General features: G+C 42.3%; 1 protein-coding gene across 4 annotated transcripts in view; it reads left to right on the top strand.

The window, feature by feature from the left end:
- Positions 1-27,036, top strand: part of LOC136526405 (alpha-mannosidase-like) — a 47,268-nt gene that overhangs the window by 17,377 nt on the left and 2,855 nt on the right. For all 4 annotated transcript variants that reach the window (XM_066519076.1, XM_066519079.1, XM_066519084.1 and 1 more), the window contains 12 exons: positions 17,532-17,632; positions 17,720-17,813; positions 17,920-18,087; positions 18,180-18,263; positions 18,521-18,586; positions 18,659-18,715; positions 18,930-19,149; positions 19,539-19,675; positions 20,363-20,431; positions 20,514-20,573; positions 26,076-26,147; positions 26,929-26,976. In XM_066519076.1, the coding sequence (XP_066375173.1) occupies positions 17,532-17,632; positions 17,720-17,813; positions 17,920-18,087; positions 18,180-18,263; positions 18,521-18,586; positions 18,659-18,715; positions 18,930-19,149; positions 19,539-19,675; positions 20,363-20,431; positions 20,514-20,573; positions 26,076-26,147; positions 26,929-26,976 (1,176 nt within the window). The remainder of the gene's footprint in view (positions 1-17,531; positions 17,633-17,719; positions 17,814-17,919; positions 18,088-18,179; positions 18,264-18,520; positions 18,587-18,658; positions 18,716-18,929; positions 19,150-19,538; positions 19,676-20,362; positions 20,432-20,513; positions 20,574-26,075; positions 26,148-26,928; positions 26,977-27,036) is intronic.

Consider the following 27,036-nt stretch of genomic DNA (forward strand, 5'->3'; position numbering starts at 1 on the left):
AGCGGCAACTGACCGAGGTTCGAAGGCCGGCCCATGAAGGGCTCGAGGTCGCCTCGCGTCAAACAGAGCCAGGGGAGAAAAACTGAGATGAGCCCCAGCGGCCTTGCCCAACCCCGCTTAGAAACAGACAGGGATATCTCGACCTTTCTCGTTTGATTATAACCTTGAGCCAAACCCATATAATCTCCAACAAGGAGAGGCCAACGGGCCACCTAAGCCTATCGATCGGCTCGGGCATCTGCCGGGAGGCAGGTTAAGAAGTAGTGGAATGCCACATGAGGGCTCTACCAACCCCATCAGTGAATGACGGACCCAGATTCCACACGAATGTGCCTGTTAGCGAGCTCATTGAGCGCAACACTCAAGCCATCGAGGCAAGTGTCATTAGCTCAACCCCACCGGTTGCAGAAGCCGAGGACGGGGTGACGCGTGAGACATGGCCAACCCCTATCAGACCCCAAGGGGCTCGGGGGCTCAAGCCGCTCGATCCGAGATCAAGAAATCGAGGTTCGAAGGCTGGCCCATGAAGGGTCCAAGGCCACCTCACGCAAAACAAGAGCCAGGGGAGAAAACGCAGATGAGCCTCAACGGCCTTTGCCCAACCCGCATTGAGGCGGATAGGGTCATCTCAACCTCCTACTACAATTCGGCCTTTAGCCAAGCCCATAGAATCCCCATTGAGGGGGAATCTGTTGGAAGGCAGGTCAAGGAGCAACGGAACGCCACCTGAGGGCTTTGCCAACCCTGTCGCAAAGCAATGGGATCGGATTTTGTTCGAACATCCCCGATAGCGAGCTCATCAAGCACCTCACTTGAGCCGTCGAGGCAAGTGGCATCGCCTCAACCCCTCTAGTTGCGAAAACCATGGATGGGGCGACAGTCACAAAACGAGCCAACCCTTGACCGAATCCCCACCACGCGCGAGGGCTCAGGGAAGGCCGGGCCAACAATGAGACCAAACGCATGGTCACTGAATGATCGTTAAAAATCCTAAGTAAGGGGTACGTGCGAATACAAGAGTAAGTTCGCTACCCTCTCTTCGGTCTCCAGTAACATCCACCCCCAGTGACCGCAAGGGGTCAGATCTCACTCGAGGCTGATAAAGGTATAAATACCTCCTTTTTTAAAACAGTCGTTGCATCAGACCTCTTCCTCACATTAAGGTTAGCAGCAAGGTTTATGGGAACAGATAAACAAGCATGCCTAGTAAGGCTATGAAAAACCCACGCCCCGACGGCTATGGTAACTTTGCTCACCAGCATAATCAAAATTTCTCTCTTATACACCTCGGGCCCTACGGTCTTAACGAACGGAAGGGTCGGATCGCATAAACTTTTTTTCTCAAAAGCAAAAGGGAAGAAAACAAGTTCAAACAAACAAAACAAAATTATGAAACAAAATTACAAATTTGTTTTCGGACACAAAAGTACCAACACTTGTCCACAGATTATAGATAAATGTTTATCAGGCTCATTCGACTAACTACCCCCTAAGGTGGAGTAAGGTGTTGCAACTCCACCTTGTAGTAATCCAGCAACCCCCGAAGGAACTTGTGGGCAGGGGTGGCAAATCTCCGCTCGTGAAAGCGAGCAAAGGACACGACATAACCTTCGAGCGGTGATGGCTCGTCCTCATTGCCGGGCAGCCACCACTCCTCGGCGGCGGTCAGCGGGCGAAGGAGGCCACGGCGAACGAGGCCCTCCAGGCGCTGAGGGGTGATGTTGGATATGCACCACAGCTCCATTGGATGAATAGGAGGGGGTGGATGCAAGCTTGACGGTGGCTGTGATGCGGGTGCGGGAGGCTCAGGCAATTGGCAGTGGAAGTGGTAGATGCGAAGGCGAGAGGGCAAAGTACGAAACCCTGGGGGCGAACCCCTTGGTTTTATAGGGGTGATGAATGCGAGAAGGGAAACCGTCCTCCTAGATCTCCATGTCTGCCATGATGCACCACCTCATCACGTCATAGGATATGCGCCTGCAATCCCTATCCTTTCCCACCAGAGTCATGCTAGATGTTTCACCTTCCCAGGCAGACTAGGACTCTTTTCCCGCAGAGGGGATACGGGTCAAGAAACATTTCTCTGGCCCGCCCGGGCCCAGGAGTTCGAGGGCTAGCCCAATAGTTTTGACGGCCATCCCAACAAGGGATGGGCCCGCGAGCAGCAAGAACTTAGGCGCACGAGCCTCAAGGGAGCCTCGATCCGCAATCAAGTCCTAACCAGGATGACCCTAGATGAATCCCCATGAATGGGATACCAGGGTTTCCTTTAAGCTATCCAGTTGTCAAAACACCAAATATCATAGTCATACACGCAAAGGGTCCAAAATACCCCCCGGGCGATTCTATCCGAATCACCCAGGGGCTCGGGGGCTACACCCTATGGGTCGCTCGCGCGCACCCTCTGGCGAATCAAAATCCCCCCAGGTGATTCTATCTGAATCACCTCGGGGCTCAGGGGCTACTATCGGGGACCTAATACCGGGATACCCAATGAGGTGGAGCTAATAACCATCGAACGTTGATGCTTTTGGTCAGACAAGAACGCTACTACACTTCTTGCCTGAACGGGGGAAGATTGGTTCCACCTCGCTCGACCCCCGGGGGCTAGACTCCACCTTGCCTGACGTCTGAGGGCTGGCTTCGCCTCGCTCAATGTCCGAGGGCTGGCTCTGCCTCGCCCGACATCTGAGGGTAGGCTCCGCCTTGCCCAATGGCTGAGGGCAGGCTCCACCTTGCCCAATGGCTGAGGGTTGTCTCCGCCTCACCCGACGACTGCACCCTGCTCCTTCATGATGACGAGCACAAGGTAAGACAGGACATTCGAGTCAATCACAGTACTGAGGACCATACCCTGCATGCTTGTAGAAAAGTACCGTCAGGATATGATGGGACGGGCGCGTTAAGCCGTTCTAGGTATGGCAGAGCCCGAATAGTGTTGTAAGTGCTGACTTTGATCTTACAGTGTTGTGGGCGCCGCATCAGCCCTCAGGCGTGGATCCTAACACTAGCATACAACAACCACTACAATCCAAGAGGGAACTCACATCATCAACAGTAATAGGCATATAGTTACTTCTCTGTCTACTCCCTGCAGAGTCACGCCTCAGCACCCTAACACACTGCACTGTCTGTCAAGGGAGGATGGGACCTGACCACTAGCTGAAATGAAGCTAGAGCCTAGCCCTATCAGGATCCGCAAAACATGCTATCCCTGGCATGGTCTGCCATGTCAGCAGGGTAGGCTCAAGGGAAAAGGAAGACCTAGCACCTTCAAAGGACCTTCTCTACCTTTGGTTTTTTCCTCTTTCTCCCATTTGTAATCCCTGCTCCCCTTGGTGAAAGGTCCTAATGGCTAGAGGTCCTAATAAAAATTTCTAAAACTACACTTAACAAAAAGGTTAGACAATTATGAGGCGAAGGAAGTGTTGCGCTAGCCTACACAAAATGCAAGCCACCAACCACAATTCTAGTTTAGATAGTATCTATTCACACAATAGCTATGACACTACTCTATGTTAGTGTGCTCTCAAAGGCTAACTAAAGAGCCACACCAACCAACCAAGCTCTCACAACTAGCTACACTAAAGAGCTTGACAATTAGTTTGCGGTAATGTAAAGAGAGTGATCAAGAAGGTTATACCGCCATGTAGATGAAGGAACCAATCAATCACAAGGATGAATAACAATGAAGACCAATCACCTCGGAATCAATGATGAACACAATGATTTTTACCGAGGTTCACTTTCTTGCCGGCAAGCTAGTCCTCGTTGTGGCGATTCATCCACTTGGAGGTTCACGCGCTAATTGGCTTCACACGCCAAACCCTCAATAGGGTGCCGCACAACCAACACAAGATGAGGATCACACAAGCCACGAGTAATCCACTATAGTACCTTTTGGCTCTCCACCGGGGAAAGGTCAAGAACCCCTCACAATCACCACGATCAGAGTCGGAGACAATCACCACCCTCCACTCGATGATCCTTGCTGCTCCAAGCCATCTAGGTTGCAGCAATCACCAAGAGTAACAAGCGAAATCCGTAGCGAAACACGAACACCAAGTGTCTCTAGATGCAAACACTCAAGCAATGCACTTGGATTCTCTCCCAATCTCACAAAGATGATGAATCTATGATGGAGATGAGTGGGAGGACTTTGACTAAGCTCACAAGGTTGCTATGTCAATGAAAATGGCCAAAGGTGTGAGCTTCAACCACCCAAGGGGCTTAAATAGAAGCCCCCACGAAATAGAGCCGTTGTACCCCTTCACCGGGTACAACGCGGGCTGACCGGACGCTCCGGTCATGTTGACCGGATGCTGGACCTCAGCGTCCGGTCGCCCGACGACAGCCACGTGTCCTAATCTCAATGGTCACTTGAGTTCACCAGACACTGCGCTATAACTAACCAGACGCTGAGCCACCAGCATCTGGTCATTTCCAGTAAGGTTCCAGAAACGCATCTTGCCCACCGGACGCGTCCGGTCAAGCATGACCGGACCCTTCCATCGTCCGGTCAGAGAACCTAGCCTCTGAGCACTGCCTGACAATAGGACCAGACACACCTCTCCAGCGTCCAGTCGTTGAGCAACCCAGCGTCCGGTCGTTTGACTGATGCCAGCATCTTTGCTGTTACAATTGACCGCACACGCCGATCTACCTGAGACCAGCGTCCGGTCACCTTGTGACCAGCGAGACTAACTCCTTTTCACTTCTAACTTCTTCACCCTTGCTCAAATGTGCCAACCACCAAGTGTATCACCTTGTGCACATGTGTTAGCATATTTTCACAAACATTTTCAAGGGTGTTAGCATTCCACTAGATCCTAAATGCATATGCAATGAGTTAGAGCATCTAATGGCACTTTGATAACCGCATTTCGATACGAGTTTCACCCGTCTTAATAGTACGGCTATCAAACCTAAATGTGATCACACTCTCTAAGTGTCTTGATCACAAAAACAAAATAGCTCCTATGGTTTATACCTTTGCCTTGAGCTTTTTGTTTTCTGTTTCTTCTTTCAAAGCCCAAGCACTTTGATCATTATCATGGCATCATCATCATCATGCTATGATCTTCATTTGCTTCACCACTTAGAGTGTGCTACCTATCTCATGATCACTTGATTAACTAGGTTAGCACTTAGGGTTTCATCAATTCACCAAAACCAAACTAGAGCTTTCAATCTCCCCCTTTTTGGTAATTGATGACAACCCTTATACAAAGATATGAAATAAAATTCAATTGAATCCATGTTGCTTGCCCAAGCATATTTACCATGTGTAAAAGGATATGGACAAGTTTCATGAACCCTAAATGGTAGCAATTGCTCCCCCTACATATGTGCTAAGAGTTTGGATTGAAGCTTGCACATATGCTTAGATAGGAAATATAGGAGTCAATGTCTACCAAATGATACTAAGGTATAAAAGATGGACCTTTGAAGCGTGATACCAATCGGAGTGCACTATTATACCATCCTTAGCACCATGGTTAGCTTGATACCACTTGGAAATACTTGGAAATGAAATCATTAGATATCCTATGCATGCTAGTTTTTCATTTTATCATTCAAACCTACAACTAGCATACACCACACAAGCATGGATATTGAAATTTAAAACTTGTGCCATGCAAGCAAACATATGAAATGCTCATTCAAATGCATTAAACAAGTTCATGAGCTTGATGCCCCTACTTGTGTGCTCAAAGTTTTAATTGATCCCTTTCCTTTTATCATATCTCTCCTCTTATGTCAAGTTCTCCCCCTATCACTTGTATCTTTATTTCTCTTCCCCTTTGTGTTGTCTTTTCACTTATCTTTGTGCACTATCTCTCCCCTTTGTCACTTATGTCTTTGTTTCACTTATATCTTTGTCTCTCTCCCCCTTTGTCATCAATGACCACAAAGACTTAAAATATAGATAGTACCACTTGTAGGGTCAAGATTATCAATGTCAATCAATGGGGTGAGGATCATTTTCCAAATTTGGTCCAATCTAGATTATTTACCAAAGATATTTAACTCGGTTTGATCCAAGGACAAGCTTCTTCACACCTCCAAATAAGGGTTATCTTGTACCATGTTGAGTTAAACACTTAGAGTTCATTTTCTAGATCAAACACTAGGTTTACAAGCCCATAAACATGTCATATGCTATCACTAGATCAAGTCAAGCATAGAAGCAATAGTGATACCATATAAACATCAAATTCATTTGATTTTCATGAATGAGCCTAATAAAATTGCACCACTTGAAAGGTCCTAATAAGATTGAAAATGTGGCTAGATGCACTAAACATGTCCTTAGCAAGGATGTATGTCATGCCAATCAACTTTTACCTTGGATTGCTTGAAGGAGAGGCATGTCATATAAGTGGGGGGTGCATCAACACATATTCGAGAAATCCAATATGTTCAACTCATTCCTTAGCTTGCAAAACCTTTTCTCATCCAATGGCTTGGTGAATATATCGGCAAGTTGATCTTTGGTGCCTACACTCTCAATGCAAATGTCCCCTTTTTGTTGGTGATCTCTTATGAAATGGTGACAGACATCAATGTGCTTTGTTCTTGCATGTTGAACCGGATTGTTGGTCAACTTGATTGCACTCTCATTGTCACATAGCAATGGCACTTTCTTGAACTTGATTCCAAAGTCACTCAAAGTAGCCTTCATCCAAAGTACTTGTGCACAACAACTACCGGTGGATATGTATTTGGCTTTGGCAGTTGATAATGCAACACTATTTTGCTTCTTTGATGACCATGAAACAAGTGATCTTCCCAATAATTGACATGTGCCCGAGGTGCTCTTCCTTTCAACCTTGCATCCCGCATAATCCGAGTCGGAGTAACCAACTAGCTCAAACTTTGCTCCTTTGGGATACCACAAACCAACATTTGGTGTATGCTTCAAGTACCTCAATATTCTCTTTGTAGCCTTCAAATGACTTTCTCTTGGTGAGGCTTGAAATCTTGCACACATGTATACACTAAACATGACATCCGGTCTTGATGCGGTCACATAGAGTAGGCTTCCAATCATAGACCGATACAACTTTTGATCCACCATGTTTCCACTTTCATCACTATCCAAGTTGCCATTGGTTCCCATTGGTGTGCTAATGGCTTTAGTATCAATCATTCCAAACTTCTTGATCATGTCCTTGATGTACTTGCCTTGACTTACAAAGGTACCATTCTTGCTTGATTTGAAGACCAAGGAAGTAACTCAACTCTCCAATCATGGACATCTCAAACTCATTAGCCATCATCTTTCCAAACTCATCACAAAAATCTTGATTAGTTGATTCAAATATGATATCATCAACATAGATTTGCAACACAAATTGATCTTTTCCAATCTTCTTGATGAAAAGAGTGGTGTCAACCTTGCCCATTGTGAACCCTTTAGAGAGTAGGAAATCCCTCAATCTCTCATACCATGCTCTAGGTGCTTGTTTCAATCCATACAATGCTTTCTTCAACTTGTATACATGGTTGGGCTTCTTGTCATCTTCAAAACCGGGAAGTTGCTCAACATATACTTCTTCATTGATGTAGCCATTGAGAAATGCACTCTTAACATCCATTTGATAGAGCTTTATGTTGTGGGCACAAGCATAGGCTAGCAAGATTCTAATTGCTTCCAATCTAGCAACCGGGGCATATGTTTCTCCAAAGTCAAGACCTTCAACTTGTGTATAGCCTTGTGCTGCCAATCTTGCTTTGTTCCTCACTACTATCCCATCTTGATCTTGCTTGTTTCTAAAGACCCATTTGGTTCCAATAACATTGTGTCCCTTTGGTCTTTCAACTAATTCCCATACTTGATTTCTTGTGAAATTATTCAATTCTTCATGCATAGCATTTACCCAATCAACATCCTTCAATGCTTCATCTATCTTCTTTGGTTCAATGGATGACACAAATGAGAAGTGTTTATAAAATGAAGCCAATCTTGATCTTGTTTGTACACCTCTTGAAATATCACCAATGATAGTGTCCAATGGATGATCTCTAGCAACATTGGTTGGTTGGAGGATTGGAACTTGATTGCTTGCACTTGCTTGATCATTGGATTGAGATGATGTACTAGCCACTTGATCTTGTTCATTATCATGAGATCCATTTGCACTAACTTGATTTGTATCATTTTGCACGTTTGAGTTGGAGAGCACTTGCACTTGATCATCTTCATCATCATTCACTTGCCTAGGCCTTAATTCACCAACATCCATGTTCTTCATGGCATTTGAAAGTTGAATGCCTCTAACATCTTCCAAGTTCTCATTCTCTTCTTGTGAACCATTGGTTTCATCAAATTCAACGTCATGAACTTCCTTAAGAGTACCACTATCCAAATTCCAAACTCTATGCTTTGCTTGTAGTGGAATATCCAAGTAGGAATCCTTCATCACATTTCTTGTCAAACTTGCCCAATCTAGTGCCTTTCCTCAAGATATAGCACTTGCAAGCAGAGACCCAAAAATATGCAATGTTGGGCTTTCTACCATTCAAGAGCTCATATGGTGTCTTCTCTTTCAATCGGTGACAATAGAGGCGATTGCTACAATAGCAAGCTGTGTTGATAGCTTCGGCCCAAAAGGATTGACTCACATTGTACTCACTAAGCATAGACCTTACCATATCAATGAGTGTTCTATTCTTCCTCTCAACAAGGCCATTTGATTGTGGAGTGTACTTGGCCGAGAATTGATGTCTAATTCAAAATTCATCACATAACTCATCAATTCTAGTGTTCTTAAACTCACTACCATTGTCACTTCTAACTCTCTTGATGGTTGTTTCAAACTCATTGTGAATGCCTTTGACAAATGATTTGAATGTTGCAAATACATCACTTTTGTCCACTAGAAAGAATACCCATGTGTATCTAGTGTAGTCATCCACTATCACAAAGCCATATTTGTTACCACCAATGCTAGTGTATTGTGTTGGCCCAAACAAATCCATGTGCAATAACTCAAATGCTTTACTAGTGCTCATCATGCTTTTCTTAGGATGGGTGTTTCCAACTAGTTTGTTGGCTTGACAAGAGCTACAAAGTTTATCCTTCTCAAACACAACATCTTTCAAGCCTCTAACCAAGTCATGCTTAACCAATCTATTCAATTGTTTCATTCTAACATGACCAAGCCTTCTATGCCATAACCAACCCATGGTAGACTTAGTGAACAAGCATGTAGTTAATCTAGCTTCACTAGCATTGACATCTACCATGTATAGATTCTCATATCTAAAGCCTTTGAAGATCAAGTTAGAGCCATCTACACTTATGATCTCTACATCATCTACCCCAAATATGCATTTGAATCCAAGATCACGCAATTGAGCCACGAATAGCAAATTGAAGTTCAAGCTCTCTACTAGCAACACATTGGATATGCTCATGTCATTGGATATTGCAATCTTACCAAGTCCTTTGACCTTGCCTTTGCCATTGTCACCAAATGTGGTACTATCATAACCATCATTGCCATTGGTGTTGATTGAGTTTAACATTCTTGTATCACCGGTCATGTGTTGAGTGCACCCACTATCAAGAACCCAATACCTTCCTCCGGCTTTGTAATTAACCTACAAAAGAAGATCAATTCTTTTTAGGTACCCAAACTTGCTTCGGTCCTTGAAGGTTAGTCACTAAGCTCTTTGGTACCCAAATGGCTTTCTTCTTTGAGCCCATCCATGGTTTACCAATGAACTTAGCCTTCACACCATTTGTGCCCTTAGTAAGCACATAGAAAGAATTAAGATTAATGGAGGATACATTAGCATTTTTGGTCTTGTTGTTGCATTCTTGCTCTTTATGACCCACTTGCTTGCAATTAGTGCAAAACCAACCATTGTTCTTCACAAAACTAGTCTTGTGAGGAGCAAAGGCCGCTTTGCCTTTCTTGGGGGTATAGCCCAATCCCTCTTTGTAGAGAGAAGCTCTTTGGCTACCCAAGCACATAAGCAAGCGGTCTTCACCACCACAGGCCTTAGCCAAGGTGTGAGTGAGCTTATTGACCTCCTTCTTGAGGTTCTCATTCTCAACCACTAGTGAGGCATCACAAGTGAGACCATCACTACTAGATGAGATAGAAGTGGAGGTGCTACAAGAAGGGGTAGTGGGAGCAACAATGATAGGTATAGGTAATGATTCATCAATTATATCACAAGTTAAACCTACATTGCAAGTTTCAACATGCTCCTTTTTATTTTGCTCATTAAGCAAAGAGGAATGAGCCTTTTCAAGCTTTTTGTGAGCTTTGCCAAGCTTCTCATTGGCTCCCTCTAGCCTCTCATGAGATGCATTGAGCTCATCAAAGGCTTGCTTAAGGTCTTTTAGTTCCTTACGCAAGCTTTTGCATTCCCTTCTCTTGATGTCAAAGTGTTCTCTAGCATATCCTAGCATGTCAAATAATTCATCTTTAGTGGGTTCATCATCATCACTATCACTATCATTGTTATTTTCATGTTCATTTTCATCATCATGTTCTTCATCACTTTCATCATCACAAGATTGTACCTTTGTGGCCTTAGACATGAAGCATGATGAAGATTCGAAGAGAGAAGGTTTCTCATTGATAGCAATGCTTGCAAGAACCTTCTTCTTGGTGGTCTTGTTATCATCACTATCATCATCATCATCACTTGAGGAAGCATCACTATCCCAAGTGACTACATATGAACCACCCTTCTTCTTCTTGAATGCCATCTTGTCCTTCTTCTCTTTCTTTTCCTTCTTGTCCTTCTTCTTGTTCTTCTTGTTGTCATCATCATTGTCGCTATTGTATGGGCATTGAGCAACAAGATGATCTTTGCTTCCACACTTGAAGCACCTTCTTGACTCCTCTTTGATCTTGGATGAAGACTTCTTTCTTCTAGCACGATAGCCCTTCTTCACCATGAACTTGCCAAATCTCTTGACAAAGAGAGCCATCTTCTCATCATCATCATCATCCCAAGATTCATCTTCTTCACTTGATGTTTCTTGCTTAGCTTTGCCCTTGGATGATGTGGCTTTGAATGCCATGCTCTTCTTCTTATCATCCTTCTTCTCATCTTTCTTCTCCTTCTTTTCTTCCTTCTCATCATCATCTCTATATGTATCATCGGTCATTATATCTCCCAATACTTGGTTTGGTATCATGGTGTCCAAACCGTTTCTCACTAGAATGGTGACCAATGTACCAAATCTTGAAGGCAAACATCTCAAGAACTTGTGTGAGAAGTCCTTGTCCTTCACCTCTTCACCAAGTGCTTTAAGATCATTGACAAGCACTTGAAGTCTATGGAACATCTCCGGCACATTCTCATCCTCCTTCATCTTGAAGCTTGCAAACTTCTCTTTGAGGATGTATGCCTTTGCACCCTTCACGGCTTGAGTGCCCTCAAATGACTCTTCCAACTTCTTCCATGCCTCATGATCCATCTCAATATTTTTGACTTGCTCAAATGTTCTTTCATCAATTGCATCATGAATAGCACTTAGAGCAATGTCATTGTTTTGGAGAAGCACTTCTTCGGCCATGGTGGGATTCTCTGGATCTTCAATCTCAATTTTGGTTTCTACCACCTTCCAAACCTTCCTATTGATTGACTTGATATAAGTTGTCATCTTGGCCTTCCAATAGGGATAGTTGGAGCCATCAAATTGGGGTGGCTTCTTTGTGTTGTTGATTTAAGCCATTTTTACACCGAAGGTTGTTAAGCCTCAAATCACGGTGACCTTGGCTCTGATACCACTTGAAAGGTCCTAATGGCTAGAGGGGGGGTGAATAGCCTAATAAAAATTTCTACAACAACACTTAACAAAAAGGTTAGACAATTATGAGGCGAAGCAAGTGTTGCGCTAGCCTACACAAAATGCAAGCCACCTACCACAATTCTAGTTTAGATAGTATCTATTCACACAATAGCTATGACACTACTCTATGTTAGTGTGCTCTCAAAGGCTAACTAAAGAGCCACACCAACCAACCAAGCAAGCTCTCACAACTAGCTACACTAAAGAGCTTGACAATTAGTTTGCGGTAATGTAAAGAGAGTGATCAAGAAGGTTATACCGCCGTGTAGATGAAGGAACCAACCAATCACAAGGATGAATAACAATGAAGACCAATCACCTCAGAATCAATGATGAACACAATGATTTTTACCGAGGTTCACTTGCTTGCCAGCAAGCTAGTCCTCGTTGTGGCGATTCATTCACTTGGAGGTTCACGCGCTAATTGGCTTCACACGCCAAACCCTCAATAGGGTGTTGCACAACCAACACAAGATGAGGATCACACAAGCCACGAGCAATCCACTAGAGTACCTTTTGGCTCTCCACCGAGGAAAGGTCAAGAACCCCTCACAATCACCATGATCGGAGCCGGAGACAATCACCAACCTCTGCTCGACGATCCTTGCTGCTCCAAGCCGTCTAGGTGGCGGCAATCACCAAGAGTAACAAGCGAAATCAACAGCGAAACACGAACACCAAGTGCCTCTAGATGCAAACACTCAAGCAATGGACTTGGATTCTTTCCCAATCTCACAAAGATGATGAATCTATGATAGAGATGAGTGGTAGGGCTTTGGCTAAGCTCACAAGGTTGCTATGTCAATGAAAATGGCCAAAGGTGTGAGCTTCAACCGGCCATGGGGCTTAAATAGAAGCCCCCACGAAATAGAGCCATTGTACCCCTTCACTGGGCACAACGCGGGCTGACCGGACGCTCTGGTCATGTTGACCGGACGCTGGACCTCAGCGTTCGGTCGCCCGACGACAGCCACGTGTCCCGATCTCAACGGTCACTTGATTTCACCAAACGCTGCGCTATAACTGACCGGACGCTGAGCCACCAGCGTCCGGTCGTTTCTAGTAAGGTTCCAGAAACACATCTTGCCCACCGGACGCGTCTGGTCAAGCATGACCGGACCCTTCCATCGTCCGGTCAGAGACCCTAGCCTCTGAGCATTGCCCGACAATAGGACCGGACACACCTCTCCAGCATTCGGTCGCTGAGCGACCCAGTGTCCGGTCGTTTGATCGACACCAGCATCTTCGCTGTTACAATTGACCGGACACGCCGGTCTGCCTGAGACCAGCGTCCGGTCACCTTGTGACCAGCAAGACTAACTCCTTTTCACTTCTAACTTCTTCACCCTTGCTCAAATGTGCCAACCACCAAGTGTATCACCTTGTGCACATGTGTTAGCATATTTTGACAAACATTTTCAAGGGTGTTAGCATTCCACTAGATCCTAAATGCATATGCAATGAGTTAGAGCATCTAGTGGCACTTTGATAACCGCATTTCAATACGAGTTTCGCCCCTCTTAATAGTATGGCTATCAAACCTAAATGTGATCACACTCTCTAAGTGTCTTGATCACAAAAACAAAATAGCTCCTATCGTTTATACCTTTGCCTTGAGCTTTTTGTTTTTCTCTTTCTTCTTTCCAAGCCCAAGCACTTGATCATTATCATGGCATCATCATCATCATGCTATGATCTTCATTTGCTTCACCACTTGGAGTGTGATACCTATCTCATGATCACTTGATTAACTAGGTTAGCACTTAGGGTTTTATCAATTCACCAAAACCAAACTAGAGCTTTCACTTGGTCTATAAAAGGGAGGGCAGGGAGCCCCACTAGAAGAGATGGATCGATGTGATAGACAACACACAGCCAAGCAGCAACCAAGCTCTCGGCATCCTTTCGACCCTTTCATCAGAGACTTGGGCCCTGTCCCTCTCTCGACCGTTTGTACCCCCTACTTCAAACCTTTTTCGGTACTAATAACACGAGCAGCATCAAACTGGACGTAGGGACATTCTGCTCGATCCAGTATAAAATTTGTGTTCTTTAGTACACCATCCGAGCCTAATGCACAACAAATATAAATTTACTAGTTGGTGTTTGTTTGAAACACCGACAGGGTCTCTGAAATTCCTCTTCATGGACGTAAATATACATGGACCGGCTCCTTCACTAATGCTTCCCCTACTCTTGTTCGGTGGGACAGATTGTTCTGTACACTAGATTGGGAAGATTAGTTTCCAGGTTGTCTCCTACAGTGTGCTGCTTTTAATGACTCCAGCCCCCTAATCCTTAGGCTGCAGGATATCATTGGCTGCAAGAAAAGATTTCATTTTGAAGCTTTCTGGCCCTCTCTGGATGGTTTTCTAGAAGTAGTGAAGGATGCTTGGGACACTGTACAGCCTAGAACCTGTCCACTTGATACCCTTGCTTTGAAACTCAAGGCAACTACTAGAGGGTTACAGAGCTGGAGTCAGAAGAAATTTGGTCACTTCAACTCCCAATTTCTTTTGGCAAAAGAAATCGTCCACCAACTTGATATTGCTCAAGAAAGATGGCCTCTTCAACCTAATGAATTATGGCTACGTAATAATCTCAAGAAGCATTCACTGGCGCTATCTTCCCTGCTGAGAACAATATCAAGACTCAGGTCCAGGATAAATTGGCTAAAGGATGGGGATGCCAACACAAGGCTTTTTCATCAACATGCAAGATATAGAAAAAAGAAGAATTTCATCCCCAAATTGCATGCTGGAGATCAGGTTATCACAAAGCATGAGGATAAGGCAGCTGCTGTTCTAGATTTTTATGACAGTCTCATTGGGACTGAGTGCGCTAGAGGGAGAACTATCAATCTGGACACCCTTGGCAGCCCTGGCTTTGATCTTGAAGCTTTGGATTTGCCTTTTTTAGAAGAAGTGTGGAACACCATAAAGGAGATGCCACCTGATAAGGCTCCTGGACCAGATGGGTTCACTGGCAGATTTTATAAAAGTTGTTGGACAATTATCAAGAATGATGTGATGGCAGCAGTTCATTTTATTTGGACTGGAAATTTTAGAAACCTCCAGAAACTGAATTCTACATACATTACTCTGATTCCAAAAAAGACTAATGCTGTTCAAGTCCAGGATTATAGGCCAATTAGCTTGGTTCATAGCTTCGCCAAACTTGTGACCAAAATCCTGGCTAATAGGCTTTGCAGGTCGGCTGGATGAGATAGTGTCCTCCAGTCAAAGTGCTTTCATCAAAAAAGGTTCATTCAAGATAATTTCATGATGGTCTAGCAGACAGTTCAATTCCTACACTCTCAAAAGCAGCCCGGAATTCTCCTGAAGCTTGACATTACCAAAGCTTTTGACTCAGTGTCTTGGGCCTTCCTTTTCGAGGTGCTTAGAAAATTGGGTTTCGGTTCTCGCTGGTGTGACATGATTTGTGGCCTCTTATCATCTTCATCCACCCAAGTTCTGTTGAATGGCATCCTAGGAGAAGGTATTTTGCACAGAAGGGGACTGAGACAGGGAGATCCGCTATCTCCTATGCTCTTTATTCTTGTTATGGATGTGTTAAATTAGATGTTCACAAGGGCTTCTGAAGTTGGGCTGCTACAGCCTTTATCCAGTAGGCCTATCCAGCACAGAATCTCCTTATATGCTGACGATGTAGCCATTTTCCTTCAGCCTAATGCAGCAGATATCAATTTGTCTTTATAGCTACTGGATTTATTTGATGAAGCATCTGGCCTTAGGACCAATGTTCAAAACAGTAATGTGCTACCAATCCATTGTGCTGATGAAAATCTAGCCCTCATTCAGAATCTGTTGCCCTGTGAGATGCTGGATTTCCCTTGCAAGTATTTGGGTCTCCCCCTGACCATCAAGAAGCTGACTAAAGAGCAGGTCCAACCCATCATTGACAGAATTGCAGATCAACTTCCTGGGTGGAAGGCTGATTTGATGACCCAAGCTGGTAGAGTTATTCAAGTGCAGTATGTTCTCACAAGAATCTTGATTTATGTGGCCATGGCAACAGATCTCCCACCTTGGGCTTGCAAAGCCATTGACAAGATCAGAAGGGCCTTCCTGTGGAGAGGCCAAAAAGAGGCAAAGGGTGGTCACTGTCTCATTGCCTGGCCTAAAGTGGGCCCCTCCCGAGAACTAGGTGGTCTTGGGATTGCTGATCTGAAGGCTTTGAGTATCGCCTTAAAAGCACGATGGTCCATGGCTCAAGCGGAGTGAGCCCAGCAAACCATGGGCAAATCTACCTATCCAAGTTAGTAGAGAGGTAGCTGGCCTCATCTCTGTGGCTGTAATAACTGAAGTTGGAAATGGATCCAATCCACTCTTTTGGGAGGACAAATGGTTACATGGCAAAAGAATCCAGGACATCGCACCTCTGGTATATGCACTGGTTCCTAAAAGGTCAAGTAGACGTACTGTGTTGGAAGCACTAACTCGGGAAAAATGGACAGAGGACATACAATGTGAGATCGGTTCATCTGCCTTGATTCAATATCTTGAACTTTGGGATATCCTGAATGGTGTGGAGCTAAATGAGGAAATTCCTGATAAGCACATCTGGAGGCTATCTACTTCCGGAAAATATACATCAAAGAGCGCCTATGATACGCTTTTTCAGGGTGTAATCTTCTTTGAACCTTATGAGAGAATATGGAAATCCTACCCCCCCCCCCCCCCCCAAACGCAAAATTTTCATGTGGCTTGTCGCTCATAATAGATGTTGGACAGCGAACAGATTGGCAAAGAGGGGGCTCCCTCATCTAGATCAGTGCCTTCTATGTGATCAAGAGGAGGAGGACATTCAACATCTTCTTGTGGGCTGTGTATTCTGAAGAGACTTTTGGTTCTCCCTCCTATCGCGCTTTGGTTTTGCAGCACTTGCTCCTCAACCTTCTGACCAATCCTTTGATAATTGGTGGAGAAAAGTTGATAGTGCTGCTAGTGGAGATTATAGGGTGGGTTTGAATTCCCTAGTCATTTTGGGAGCCTGGAGCATCTGGCGACATAGAAATGATTGTGTTTTTAATAGGGCAACCCCAAATGTTAACTTGGCTCTGGCTCTGGCTAGGGAAGAGGCTCATTGGTGGAGTCTAGCAGGAGCCAAGGGAATTTCCCTGCTCTCTGCTGGAGGATCAGTCTAATGGACTACTGTAGGGTCGTCTTTTTGTCTTTATTAACCGGTGATCTAGTGTCTATGTAGTGGTGTGGGGGGGGGGGGGTTCGGGTCTATGTATGACTCTCTTTTTCTTCTATTAATACGATGATACACAGCTCTTTTGCGTGTTCGAGAAAAAAAAAATTCTGCTGATTAGAGACATGCAGACTGCATCTCATTCGACAACACACACATACACACACACTTTCAACAGTCAGCATATTGAATAGCTATTCAACGCGCTAGTGGAGCGCCTCTAAGCTCCGGTGAAACAACCCAAGAATCCTACACCAATATATATTTCAAAGTGTAACCATATAATTATTCACCGTGTTTACTCTTGGTAGGCTGAAATGAGAGTAGCATCCTACGAAAACAAATCCATATATGTGAACATTTAACATCTGCCTAAACACATCGATAAATGTGAATTTTCAACATAGTTCCGTGACATGCCGGCTATGGTAAACTATATATTATCTCAACAGCATTTGAAAGCAAGATAACAATGTCATGAATACTGCAGGATGGCCGAGTGCATGCGTTATATTCTACTCCGTCCATCTACACAGATGCTAAACATGCATCAAACGAATCTTGGCCAGTAAAATATGATGATTATTTCCCGTGAGTTCTCAAACCTAGTAGTATATCATGAAAATTCTTATGCTAAATAAAATAAACTTGATGCTATTGTTATACTGCAAATTGCAGCTACGCTGATTCAACAAATGCATACTGGACTGGGTATTTTACAAGCCGTCCAACTTTCAAGCGATACATTCGAGTGTACAGTGGATATTACCAGGTATAATATAATATTTTATTCAAAAACTACAGTACATGGATTGTGCTGCTATCTAAACGATGTATCAAGAAATTTTTAAATGGCCTTGGAAAATGGGTGACTGCAGGCTGCACGTCAAATAGAATTTTTGATGGGTAGGAGTTCCTTAGGATTGTTCACTTCCAGTTTAGAAGATGCAATGGGTATTGCCCAGCATCATGATGCAATCTCAGGTACTGCAAAACAGCACACAACTGATGACTACTCGAAACGGATTGCTATTGGAGCATCAAAGGTTCACAATTTCTCTTGCAGACACCTTTTTTGTTAAAATGTCTTTACGTTTGTTAAAGAAATGTTGATATATTAGCTATTCTTCTCAATCAGGCCGAAAAAGGTGTAAACACTGCTCTGACTTGTCTAACCAACTCCAACAAAACATGTGTATCCTCTGTAGTAAAATTTAGTCAGGTGAGAAAATGTGTGATCTTTATTTTATGGTCCATTCTTTTAGAATTTTTAATGTTTCTTCCATATTTCCCCATGGGCAGTAAATTTTCTTATCAAAAGGACAGAACCTTATAGCCTCTTGTTACTTTTACTGTTTGCTGATATATCATACACTATTTTACACTATATTAACTCGTTATAAATTACAAGTTTTTCATGTGTAATTCTTAAAGAGCTTTACCTCATCAAGCTGTCTCCCTTGGTAATTGAACATGTAGTGTCCACTTCTCAATATAAGCTACTGCCCTTCGACTGAGGAAGCAATCTCAGCAACAAAGCATTTAGTGAGTACTACATGTTTTGTCATTTTGTATACCAATTAATATATTAGATATTTACATGGTCTGTCATTGCAGGTTGTAGTTGCTTACAATCCTCTTGGATGGGAACGTAGTGACTTCATAAGGGTTCCCGTAAGTGACTAAAAACTTCACTCAACACTTCTTCAGAAATTTGGGACACTGACCAAAAGAACATTTGGATCAAGGATCATGGTCATTTTATAGAGGAAATATATACCCTAAATTTGTAAAAATACCAGGATAAATTTGCTGTGTGACTCCTTTTATTCCTTGCTTCGTGAGCATCTTTACTTGTATAAGTTACATGTCCTTTAAACATTTTCAGGTCAATGATGAAAACCTGGTTGTCAAAAGCTCTGATGGAAATATTGTTGTGTCACAAATAGTTGAGGTTGATAATGTGACAGGCAATTTAAGAAAGTTATATGTGAAGGCTTATCTTGGAGTCGTAACAGACAAGGCCCCTAAGTATTGGCTAACATTTCAAGCTTCTGTACCACCAATGGGATGGAATTCTTACTTCATTCTGAAATCAACTGGAGCTGGTGAATGATTTCATTTTAATATTTATTTTCGTCTGCAAGTTCATGTGAAAATACTATTGTTTTTTATGCCAGTAAATAATATCATTCTTTTTGAAGCATGAAACTGCTTAATCAATAGCAGAGTTATGATATAACAGAGTAAGGCATGGTATATCACATATTCACATGTCTCATAACTAGCTTAAGTTGTCACATCAAACTACCATAAGGACATGCAAACTTTATTTTGGCTATTTACACCAACTTCAGCTTTAGTCACTATATAAAATTGAAAAAAAAATCCTTACCCAACAGGATTGGTTATAGTAATATTTGATTAAGATGATAGATTTTAAATTTCATCATTTTTTTAAGTTAAGATACATAAATTTTTCCTACCACCTGTCTAGGATACAACAATACTGAGCATGTCCCAGCCGTGGTTTCTCCAAGTAACAGCACAATTGAAGTTGGACCAGGGCATCTAAAGATGTCCTTTTCTTCAGCATCTGGACAACTAGAGAGGATAATCAATTCTGCCTCAGGAGTGAGTCTCCAAATAAATCTCTCATTTTAAATGAGTTGATAAAAATGCAATAATATTTCATGTTACATATCTATGGATACAAATAAACTTTAAACTGCCATTTATCAATAGGTGTGTCTTATCCAGTTTCCCAACTTATGAAGGCCAGCTTATAAATGATCCATTATATTGTTATTTGCAATGGATTCGACCTTTAACTTTTTACGCATTTGTACTAGTTGGAAATTTGTCATGTTAGTTTGCTATAAACTCTAATATAATAAAGAATAGAATAATTATTAAACTACTTAGTACTTATACTCTTTCTTATGGTTTATATCTACCTATGTTATTCAAGGATGATTAACATGCATCAAAGTTCTCTTTTTCCATGATATTCATTCAGTTGCACATCGTTAGTCTTGTGCGCATTGTAGGAAGTGCAGATGGTATATAATATAGTAAAACTAGATTGTTGATACCGCTATTAGATATAATCGTATATACATAGGCACTATTTTTTATCAAACTAGTCCAAGTATGATACGGTTCTATTAAATATTACTCAATTTTTTGGTTTGCTATATGTGAAGGGCCAGTATTTTTAAACAAAAGTAGTAGTATGGAGGCTTTTACTTACCTAAACAATGCATACCATTTGTCTATAGGGAAAAATTAATACATTTATTCTTTGATAATTTGTTTCAGGTGGACTTACCAGTTCAACAAAGCTTCCTTTGGTATAGGTCAAGTAAAGGAGATGCCTTGGACCCACAGGTTTTACTAAACATGGACTTTTCTCAGTTAAAAAAGAAATATGGACACATATTTGATAGCTCTTATGTGTATTTTATGCTAGACATCTGGAGCTTATATATTTAGACCAGATGGTAATACACCAACTATTGTTTCATCATCGGTAAGAACTTACAGGCTACCAATGTTTCTATTTCAATTGATCTATCTATCTTCTCATTGGCATATTTTTAAATTGTATAAGAATGAATTTCTTGTTAGTGGTGACTCAATTTGTTGGTTCTTGATGTATTTTCCACAATAATATTGCACAAAAATGTGGCTTAAAAAATATCATGGACACTAGTGTTATTAACAGTACTGCAGTATATTTTTTTGTTGCATTTTAGCGCCAATGACATAAAAAGATATAGATTGGAACTAGAGTTTTTTTTCCACAATAGGGTACCCAATTTTCATTACTAAAGCAACGAAATTATAAAGTTCATATGTCTGCACGAAAGAACAAAACAAACCACCAACCTCCAACCTCATCCTTGATCATAGGCTAAGGGCAACCACAAACCAACAAAGTTTAAAGAAATACTCCAGGTCTCAACCTTGACCAAAACTAGAACGCCAACGAATCTTGTCGAGAGAGACACCAAACAACAGGGGTTGGAAAAGTTAGGGTAAAAGAGATAATAGAGCAGTTTTTTATCGATAATGTTGGATCCCTCAATCGGTCCTGGTCCTTCGATATATATAGTATCGAAGATGTAATTTGCAAGTTTCTCACGTCAAAACACAAGCCAGAACTGAGTTAAACTCAAACCGGACTTGAACTAACCGGCTTATCCAGATCCTGAAACAAGCTTCCTTGGGGCCGGTTAGCCTTGCTGGGGCATTACAGAGAAACCGGCCTAGCCGGTTTGGAAATGCAGCTAGGCTGGTTTTGTCAGATTAGGCCCAAAACCATCTTTTCTTCATTTGGACTCGAAAAGCGATGATCTAAGTGTCTTTTTGATCGCCTTGATGCCAGAAACTTCATGGTGGAGTCCATTCCACGTGTCGGTACATTTTTTGCTATCAACACTTATTCTCTTGCTGTTTCTGATTAAGAGTATATTCAGTAGACATCCAAGCAGCTAGTGCACAACTCCGCCTATGGTGGGGCTCCTTTGGTGTCCCAGCATAGCAGGTCTCAAGCCCTGGTAAAGGAGGAGGGTTGTGGTAGGTGCGGCGAGCCAATGTAAAAACTTAGCCACTTTAATGGACATGAAACCCAAAAGAATCCCGTTGGGGCGTAACCCTCTTAGCGACGTGCCATGTCGAAACCCGGGTATGGTGTTAAATGAGCAAGGGCCAGGATGTCACCCCCGTGACATGCTGTGTCGCGATCTGGACACGGTGTCAAGTGAGCGAGGATCGGGTCGTCGCATCCTTAGTGGAGCGCTACATCGGCATCCGGGTGTGGTGCAAAATGAGCAAGGGTCTTCACACCTACCTCGGTGGGTGCGAAGGGTAAGGAAGCTAGTCGAGCCAACTAGGATCCGTTTAGGTAGCTGGAATGTAGGGTCCCTTACAGGTAAGTTAAGAGAGTTAGTGGACACAGCGGTTAGGAGGCGTGTAGATATCTTATGCGTCGAAGATATGAAATGGAAGGGGCAAAAGGCGAAGGAGGTGGACAATACCGGCTTCAAGCTTTGGTACACAGGGACAACTTCAAATAAAAATGGAGTAGAAGTTTTGATTGATAAGAGCCTCAAGGATGGTGTGGTGGAGGTGAGAAGGCAAGGGGATAGAATCATCTTAGTTAAACTTGTCATTAGTGATATGGTCTTAAACATAATTAGTGCGTATGCCCCCAAGTAGGCCATGATGAGAGTGCTAAGCGGCTTTTCTGGGAAGACTTAGATCGCTTGGTTAGAGCTGTCCCTAGTAGCGAGAAGCTCTATATAGGAGGTGATTTTAATGGCCATGTAGGTACATCAAGTGCAGGTTTTGAGGCAGTTCATGGGGGTTTCGGATATGGTAGTAGGAACCAGGAGGTAGAGGAAGTCTTAGACTTCGCCATAGCTTTTGATCTGATGATAGCTAACACTTTCTTTCGTAAGAGACAATCCCATTTAGTGACCTTTAGTAGCGGCCAGTACTCTAGTCAAATCGACTTCGTACTTACAAGAAGGAGGGATAAACGAACATGCGTGGACTGTAAGGTGATACCTGGAGAATGTGTGGTCGCTCAACACAAGCTGGTGGTGGCTGACTTCCGCTTTTTGGTGCAAGCTCGTGGGATCAAATAAGCTAAGGTTGCTAGAACGAAGTGGTGGAAATTAGAAGGGGAGGCATCAAAGGTCTTTAAATAAAAGGTCATTAAAGAGGGCCCTTGGAATGATGAAGGCGATGCAAACAACATGTGGGAGAAGATGACAACATATGTTCGGAAGGTTGCTTCAGAGGTGCTTGGAGTGACCAAAGGGAGCGGATGCGACTCGAAAGACACTTGGTGGTGGAATGAAGATGTGCAAAAGACTATTAAGAAAAAGGAGTGCTATAAGCGCTTGTATCATGACAGGTGTGCAAACAACATAGAGAAGTACAAGGTGGCAAAGAAGACTGCAAAACGAGCGGTGAGTGAGGCAAAGGGGTGGGCCTATGAGGACCTTTACCGACGTTTGAGTACGAAGGAAGGACAAAGACATTTATAGGATAGCTAGGGCTCGTGATAGGAAGACAAGGGACTTCAACCAAGTCAAGTGCATAAAGGATGAGAGGGAGCAGCTCTTGGTGAAGGAGGATGAGATCAGACATAGATGGCAAGAGTATTTTGATAAATTTTTCAATGGTGAGAATGAGAACACCACCATTCAGCTGGACGACTTGTTTGATGATACTAACAGGCGCTTTTTGCGGAGGATTCAAGAATTGGAGGTCATAAAAGCCTTGAGAAGGATAAAAGGGGGCAAAGCGATGGGCCCTGATGGTATCCCAATCAAGGTGTGGAGATGTCTCGGGGATATAGGTATAGTATGGCTAACCAAGATGTTCAACAATATCTTTTGATCAAACAAGATGCCTGAGGAGTGGAGAAGAACCATATTGGTACCAATCTACAAGAATAAGGGAGATATCCAAAGTTGTACTAATTATTCGGGATTAAGTTGATGAGCCACAATATGAAGTTATGGGAGAGAGTCATCGAGCAGCGCCTGTGAGGAATGACGCAGATATCAACAAACCAATTTGGTTTCATGCCCGAAAGGTCAACCACAGAAGCAATCTTCTTAATAAGACAGGTTATGGAGCGGTTTAGAGAGCAGAAGAAGGACCTCCACTTGGTTTTCATTGACTTGGAGAAGGCTTATGACAAGATAGCAAGAAATGTTATATGGTGGTCTTTGGACAAACATAAAGTCCCATCAAAGTACGTGACCCTGATCAAGGACATATACAACAATGTTGTGACTAGTTTTCGAACAAACGATAGTAACACAGATTACTTCCCGATTAAAATTGGACTTCATCAAGGGTCAGCCTTAAGCACGTATCTCTTTGCCTTAGTAATGAATGAGGTTACCAGGAACAACAAGGGGATATCCCTTGGTGTATGTTGTTCGCTGATGATGTAGTGTTAGTGGACGAAAGCCAGGCGAGAGTAAATAGGAAACTAGAGTTATGGCGGCAGACCCTTGAGTCTAAAGGTTTTAGATTGAGCAGAACTAAAACCGAATACATGAGATGTGACTTTGGCGGAGTTGTACAGGAGGAGGGAGATGTGAGTTTGGAAGGTCAAGTAGTGCCTAAGAATGATACCTTTCGGTATCTGGGATCAATGCTACAGAGGGATGGAGATATTGATGCGGACGTTAGCCATAGAATCAAAGCAGGGTGGATCAAGTGACGACAAGCTTCTGGCATTCTCTGTGATAAGAGGGTACCAACAAAGCTATCAGGCAAGTTCTATAGAACGGCGATTAGACCGGCTATGTTGTATGGAGCAGAATATTGGCCTATAAAGATTCGACATGTTCAACAACTAAGTGTTGCAGAAATGCATATGTTGCGATGGATTTGCGGTCACACAAGAATGGACCGAGTTCGGAACAATGATATACATGATCGCCTAGAGGTAGCACCAATTGAAGAAAAGCTTGTCTAACATCGGTTGAGGTGGTTTGGCCATATCCAAAGAAGACCTCCAGAGGCACCAGTGCATTGTGGAGTCCTAAGCCAAGCTAATAATATGAGCAGAGGTAGAGGAAGACTGAAATTGACATGAGGGGAGGCAATAAAAAGAGATTTGAAAGCTTAGGATATACCTAGAGATTTATGTTTGAATAGGAGTACTTGGAAAGCAGCTATTGAAGTGCCTGAACCGTGACTTGGGGCTCTTGGTGGGTTTCAACTCTAGCCTACCCCAACTTGCTTGGGACTGAAAGGCTATGTTGTTGTTGTTGTGTATAGCAGCTAGTGCATCAAGTTTTGATTTGGTGAAGTTTGAGCCATCCTCATTTACAGTGGCAGCATCTTTTGAGAACTGCATACAACTAAGCTTTTTGATCTCATCCCTCTTAAATTTCCAAAGATCAGGTTTTCCCTTTCATGTTTAATTAGGTCCTCAATGGGCATCACTTCATCCTCATTGTCTTCATCCATATTCCCAACAATTTCAGTAGCTTGAACTCCAGCTTTACTTCCAGCCACTTGTTTCCTTTCCCTGGATCATTCCTTTGCTTGTGCCAGCCACATTATCATTTTTTCCTTGACTGTTTCTGCTGAGCTTCAACTTTTTTGGTTAAGGATTATCCTCTATTATTGATTTATCCACTTCCACCCTAATCCATTTGTTACCAGCTAGGTTGGTATACCTGTCTTGGGCCACCTCCATCTAGAAATGATAATCAATAAAGTGAAAGTTCTAGCAATCCATCCACCACAGCAAAAACTTTTGTAACATCCCTGCAACAAATCTTAACGTTGACAAAATCATCCTTGGTTATGTTTTCTTTGTCCACTTCCAAAGGAAGCTCAACCTTAGAAGCTACAAAGGAAGACATTAGGATAGGATCTATTCTCATAAGGTATCCCTTTTATCCTAATCCATGCCACATCTAGGGCACAAAAGTTAAAAATATCTTTCTCATTTCAGTGAAGCTATGGTTTTTGCATTGGGGAACCTCATTTGAAACCTGTTATCACTTATCACTTTGAATTCTTTTTCCAACTGTCTATCAGAAACCTCTTTGGAAGTAATAGTAATCAGAGTTGTATTGGTCATATACTTAATTCATTGGTCAGCTACAGTACTCTGAATGACATGAAATCCTTGGCCATAAGTAGACAAGCCACAAAAAGGGGATAAACTCCTAGGGCGTTTTTTTTCAAAGCATGTTCTAAGGTTTAAAATGAATTAGTTATGAACTTTTAAATATTTAACCATATTATTTTTAGGAAATTTATTATTTTACAATGTTGTTCAATTTTAATAGTTTGATGGCCTAAAGATATCCAGTTTTAGAGTTTTATGGCCAAAATCAGACACAGTTAATAGTTTTGATGGCCAAAAATTGACTTCTTTATTTTACAAATATCATTACACAATAACATTGGGCATAACTAAACTAAGCAAAACTTAAAGTCGTGTTTCAATGACAATGAACTGATTCAATTTTATTCCTTTTAGGTGACTCTCAAAATTATCCATGGTCCTCTGTTTGATGAAGTGCATCAACAATTCAGCTCGTGGATTTATCAGGTCAGATCCAAAATTTACTCCAGTTCAGAACCAAATCATAGTTAAATGTAATATATCTTACATAATTCATGGAGCATAACATAATTAAGAACATTTTGCTGATATTCTAACATACATAAAAGGGGGGTCATTAAAAGTTATTTATTTATAGTAGTACAGACATCTCTTTTATAGGAATCACAGGAGGAAATCATGGGATTCTTGAATTTTATTTAAAGCATTAAATTGTACTACCCTGTTGCAAGACATGTAAATCCTACAATTTCAATAACACTTCATTATTATATGTTTAGTTACCAACCACCCTCATGATTTGGTTCTGTCTTCTGTACCTTAGTACTAGAATATGTTGTATTTTCTATCATCCAGACTTTCAACTAAGTTATAGATTTGGAGTATGTATGGTCTCATGATATCATTTCTTGGCAAGTGGTTGTCAATGCATCATTTGAATATGCTCACTCCATGAATATACTCACTCCATCCCAAAGTAAATAATTTTCTGGAAACATTTAGACAGATTAAGAACGCTGGTAAAAACGTATGTACCCTCTTCTCCTTTCCTTTCTTGGAGAATATCTCCTAGATTTGGCAGTTATCATTTGCATGCACCTTGTAGAATGTTATTTTGTTTGGGACAGATTTTAAACCGTAGAAATCTATTTATTTTGGGACGGAGAGAGTAGTTTTCATTGGTCAAATTATACTACACTCTGCACTAAAAAAGTTACAGGAAGACTTATATCAGCAGTGAACTTGTGATTAACATTTCTCTATATAGATTACACGACTCTACAAGAATAAGGAGCATGCTGAAGTTGAATACACGGTTAGTAACTACTTTCGGCTTTGGATAATATAATATTACAGTGATGTAGCATATTTTGGG

This window comes from Miscanthus floridulus, chromosome 2, assembly GCF_019320115.1.
Source record: "Miscanthus floridulus cultivar M001 chromosome 2, ASM1932011v1, whole genome shotgun sequence".
Taxonomy (NCBI): Eukaryota; Viridiplantae; Streptophyta; class Magnoliopsida; order Poales; family Poaceae; genus Miscanthus; species Miscanthus floridulus.